Source organism: Epinephelus moara, chromosome 5, assembly GCF_006386435.1.
Source record: "Epinephelus moara isolate mb chromosome 5, YSFRI_EMoa_1.0, whole genome shotgun sequence".
Classification (NCBI taxonomy): Eukaryota; Metazoa; Chordata; class Actinopteri; order Perciformes; family Serranidae; genus Epinephelus; species Epinephelus moara.
The window spans coordinates 7,410,198-7,415,313 of NC_065510.1; the positions used below are offsets into that span (position 1 = coordinate 7,410,198).

Here is a 5,116-nt window from a genome sequence, read left to right on the forward strand (position 1 = left end):
TCCATTAGCTATACCAGCTTATCCTTTCAGGGGGTTGTGAGGGAGCTAGAGCTAATCCCAGCTGACACTGGGCAAGAGGCGCACACAGACAGACAGCCATTGACACTCAATTTATTCCTAAGGGAGTCCCTTGTTAAGTTTACTTGCATGTCTTTGGACTTAAGGAGGACCCGGAGAAAACCCACGCAGGTATGGGGAGAACATGCAAACCTGACAGAACCCAGAACCCTCTTGCTGTGAGATGACTGTGCTAACCACCGTGCTGCACGACAGATTATAGTGGTGTGTAAATATTTTTGTCCTTCAATAAAACGTGGTGTTGTAAGCAATTGTGTCACTTGAACTTCTGCACGTGTACATGTATACAGTATGTAGTGTGTACATTACATGTATGTAACTGTTGTCATGTTCGTCATTATGACCTCAGCCTTACTGTGTGTTGTTCACCAAGAAAGACTTCAAACCAATTAAAAAATTATCCTCCTCTTTATTGCAAAAATGCTTCTTTCACCATGGAAATCTATCAGATGTCTGTTCAAACATTTTAGTGGCATTTTCAGACAAGTCAAAGCTGCAGCACAGTTCATTCTGCACCTGGTTGACTCTGAAAATTAAAGACCAAGGCTGCCCTCTAGAGGTAAACATACTGGAAGGGAAAATATTCAGCACTTAAAAGAATCAAATGATGGCTGGAGCGCAGCAAAAAGGAAAATCTTAGCTCTATCATAATTTGAATCATTTCAAAACTCCCAGTGTGGTACTTATTCACACAATGGGCACTTTCAATTGTCTTCTAACTCTTGGTCGTATGCAGTTAGACATACCATTACAGATTTGGATAGTGTCTTGACGTCTCTTCAAAGGAAACAGTAACTGTGTACATGTTTTCCAACATTAATCCATGAATGAATTCATCCACTCATCCATCCTTACTCAGGGACTATTTCCCCTATCCACTTGAGGTAGGGCGGGTTGCCCTGGTCAATAGGCAGGCTGATGACCTCGGCCACCTCGTAAGGATGGTTAGAGCTGAAGAGAAGAACGTGCAGTTATGAGTCAGCTGGGAGCACAGAAAGACACACAGTACACTTAAGCAGCAGTAATTAAATCCATACTCTTTGACCGCTTGAGTCATGGCAGATAATGGAGCAACACGGTGTTCCCGTGAGAGCTGGGTTGGAGGAAGGTGTTTTCTGCACTGAGTTTAAAAATAAACTCACCGGACATAGTCGGCAAGAGCAGGCACCTTGGTACTTCTTGTTTTAATCATCTAAAGAGGAGAGAGACACTGGGTCAGCTCCACAGCTCATCAGACAGTTGAGACAATTTTATTGCTCTATCACAGGTGTATTTCTTTGGTATTTAAAAAACTATTCTGTGTCTAGGATGACCCAAATTGTTTTCCCTCTCTCAGAACAGGGGGAACAAAGTCGTCGGGAGTGGACGCAGTAGCAGCAACAAATCAACATCTGTGTTAAAGGGACAGCTGGCGGGACTGGACTGATGTGACTGATGATATATATCTCTGTATCTTCTATGAAATGGGCTCCGTGTTTTCAATTGTAAATTCAATTGACAGGAAATTTTGAAGAAGTTGCAATTAGGTTTTTGATCAGTTGTAGCAGTAATGCTATCTGCAGCAGTTAGTACTAGTAGTGCATGTGGTAGAAGTAAGAAGAGCAGTAATACAATTGCAGCTGTAGCAATATCAGCATTTAAATGAATGGTAGCAGTGACAGGATTTAACCCCATGTATTAAAAGGATTTTGATGCATTTAGATTGATAATTTCACAGCATAAATTATTACAACACTTAAGTCAATACTCACCAGAAGCACTTCATTGTCCTCTTCAATCTTACCCTGCCATTCATATCTGAAGGAGCAAACAAAATAAGGAATCTGTCATGTCATAAATCCTTCTTGTCATTTTTCATTTGTTTAAAAAGCACCAATTTTTAAAGGATAAAATCATTTATTTCAAATGCTGCCCAGGAAACCCGTCATTAAGCAAAAACACCCTGTGAATATTTAAAACACAGACAAACCAGTCAGACATAACAGTGTAAAGCAGCCATCTCAAAACTTACACCGATGTGATTGCTGGGACGATGTTCACACACGCAGCTAGCTTCCTTTCCACAATACCCCTGAGAGACAGAAGAAATACAGAATCAGCCACACATGAATTTGCATGAACGAACTGGCAAGAATGCTAAATGATATTGAGTGAATGGCAGAAACGAAAATGTGCATTTGTTTTGCAGGCTGATGAAGAATATGAGCTAAAATTATTTACAATCAAACGGGACATCTCATTTTCATTCGAATGAGTAACAGAGGAGAGACACACCAAGAAGAGAGGATTTTCCCAACTTTTACTTTATCTTTTATTCTATAATCATGTTGAAAAAAAAGGTTACACATTTCACACATTTCTAAAACAGAATTAAGCTGCTGCTGATTGTATCACCTGGCTAGTTCTTTAGCCACTGTGTCATTAGGACAAGTGACGAAAGCGGCAGAGTGTGTGCCTGACGTGTACGTCTCAGATGCCATGGAAAACGCCCTCAGTCCAACAGTCCTTAGCAGCTGGAACATAAACACACTCAGGAGCACCGTCTGGAAAAGGAGGAGGAAGAGGATGAAACCCAACCAACAACAGGTTACATACATTAGAGCATTAGAGCAAGGCATGGAGGAAAAAGACATGGACAAACTATTCAAATGTGTTAGAGACATCTATATAGAGCGTGGAACATGATAGGAACACACACTCACCACAACCAAAGCTTTCAAGGATCCACCTTGCAGTGTCTCTGCACTGGGCAGTCCAATTCGCATTGCCTGAGCGGGTCATAAACATACCAGTTAGCCAGACACAGTGGTGGAAGAGGATCCTTAACTTAAGTAAAACATACCATGGTGTAAAAAACTCCATTACAAGTAAAGCCCAGTTTAAACCAAAGATTTGCGACGAGACAAAACTGTTTTGGAGTATTGCAGAGAAACGTTGCAGCGGTGTGAACTGACCGGCTGATTGTGTCACCTGCAACTCAGCTGGCCAAATCACCAGCGGCTGGTTTTAGGACATAAAGCATGTCACTTGTTTCTACAGCCAATCAGCTTGGAGTGAAGTCCGCTGGTCAAGTCAAAATGAACGCAGACAGCGCGTCCGCCTGCTGTGGCCGAGCCCTGTTTCCATCCTCATCGCGTGCCGGGGTTGGACGGTGGGTCACTGCTGCTGCTCGCTGTATGTGCTTACGCCCCCGCAGACATAGACATTCTCACTGACTGATAACTTGCCGCTGCTTATTTATATAAATGTGGCGTACTTATTATAAATAAAGTCCATCTGATGCTCATTTTTTTTTAATGTTTTTTACCATTTCATCACTACTACAAATGCAGCTGTAGCCAGTATCTCACTATCACTATCCTCATTCATATTTCAAGAAGCTACAAATTATATTCAGCCACAAAATCAGCCTGGAAAGCTGGAAATCACAACAGAAGTACAGAGAGCTGTTGCATAGAGATGATACACTGTCTCACCTAGTTGCATTGGTGTGAAGCGGCAGGTTTTCAGAACGTTTCAGAACAACACATTGCAATGAGCTGCCTGTTTCAACTTGTCTTGTCACAAATCTTTGGTCTGAACTGGGCTTTAAAAACCCAATTTCAAAATTGTTTTTTTAAACTTTTATTTAGTGAGTTGTTGCTATATTTTGCAGGATGATGTGCAATGTTCATCATAGGCCTACACTGCGCAAAATGCCACACATTTCAGAGGGATTTAAAATAGGATTTGGTTGTAAAAATGTGATCGACCATTTACAATGGCTCTTAAAATACACACAATATTTTTTTGGACAATGTTTAACCTTATTTATTAAATTGTGCTTGACTTTGACTGTGTTTCTGAGTGATTCCTAACCTTTACACTAATAAATAAAGTTTAAACTTCTGTTTAAATGAAAGGGGAATTGTTAGAGACACCTCCCTTGTCCCTGGTTGTACTTTGTAAATGTGGGGCCAACTCTGAATACTTTGTGTACTACTGGGTAGATCAGTAACATAATACTGCTTTAAATCAAAAGACTTTACAGTAGAATTAAATGGAAACATTCAGTAAAATGCAAGTTCCTCAAAACTGTATTTACATGTGGTACAAGAGTAAATATAACGTCATTCCACCACTGGTCAGCTAACATATTCACATAGTTATTGCTGCCATGTTTCAAATGTGAGACCTGCTCATATGCACAGTCTGAGATGTTGTACTTGTTGTCGTACACTAGCAGAGCATGCAGACAGTTTAGCTAAGTCGCTAATTTACTAAACATGCTGTGGATATCAGACAGCCATTTCCTCACAGGGATAATACAAATATGACACACAAAACCTGTGCACTGCTCCCAACCTCTGAACAGTGATAGTTTCTAGTTTACAGGTGACTTGCAGACGGGGTGTGTTTAGCTAGCAGTTAGCATGTGTGAGCGTTAGCAGTAACGTTAGTCGTTGTTACTCGGGAGCAGAAACACTGGTGAGTTTGTGAAACAGTAAAACCACAAAACGGAGTTATAAAATAACGTCAGATAATCTGGTAAATACGAGCGGGAAAAGCAGAAGCATTTAAGAGTGTTTTTTGTTTCATTACCTTCTGACAGCTGCCTGGCTCGAGCGACACACACTGCCGTAAAGCGAGGCGACTGTGTGTTTGTGAAACTGTCGTAAATCAGCAGTGGAGTCTGAAGCTGCTCTCTTCAGACCCTTTCATGTTCAAGGCTTCGTTGATGTTAGTCAAAGTAAAGAACGAAGTTAAGAAAAGAAAGGGTTTTGTCCATTTAATCGTGGATAATTAACCACAACATATATGCACACACATCTATAAAGGCTACATCATGTCTTTGTCTGTCACATTTTTCCTTTGTTATAAGCCATCTGGTGTCTCGACAAGAATGTAAGGCACATTTAGGGCTTGTAACAATAATAAATATTACATTTTAATAATTAAATAATTATAATAATCAATGGTAATAAAAACAAACCACGATAATAATAATAATCATGAAAATAATAATAATAATTAATCTTTGGGGATGAATTAGTGATGG

At 40.2% G+C, this 5,116-nt stretch overlaps 1 protein-coding gene across 2 annotated transcripts; it reads right to left on the reverse strand.

The window, feature by feature from the left end:
- Positions 1-467: 467 nt before the first annotated feature.
- Positions 468-4,799, reverse strand: LOC126390370 (protein CutA homolog). 2 transcript variants are annotated; one of them, XM_050044645.1, is made up of 7 exons: positions 4,660-4,799; positions 2,781-2,846; positions 2,473-2,621; positions 2,090-2,149; positions 1,830-1,875; positions 1,221-1,270; positions 468-1,029 (listed from the first exon to the last, which is right to left on the reverse strand). In XM_050044645.1, exons 2-7 carry the CDS (start codon positions 2,841-2,843, stop codon positions 930-932), a joined length of 468 nt encoding a protein of 155 aa, XP_049900602.1. In that variant the 5' UTR covers positions 2,844-2,846; positions 4,660-4,799; the 3' UTR covers positions 468-929. The 2 variants fall into 2 exon arrangements, with proteins under 2 accessions (XP_049900602.1, XP_049900603.1); XM_050044646.1 differs by lacking the exon at positions 2,781-2,846 and having other exon boundaries at positions 4,660-4,745.
- Between the last annotated feature and the right edge of the window lie 317 nt (positions 4,800-5,116).

Bases quoted from the DNA above. Each gene is read 5' to 3' on its own strand.
- LOC126390370 (XM_050044645.1), bottom strand. From the start codon at position 2,843: ATGCGAATTGGACTGCCCAGTGCAGAGACACTGCAAGGTGGATCCTTG. The intron at 2,150-2,472 runs GTGATACAATCA...TCTGTCTCTCAG, and splicing joins GTGGCTAAAGAACTAGCCAG to GGGTATTGTGGAAAGGAAGC. The intron at 1,271-1,829 runs GTGAGTATTGAC...TCTCCTCTTTAG, and splicing joins AGGACAATGAAGTGCTTCTG to ATGATTAAAACAAGAAGTAC.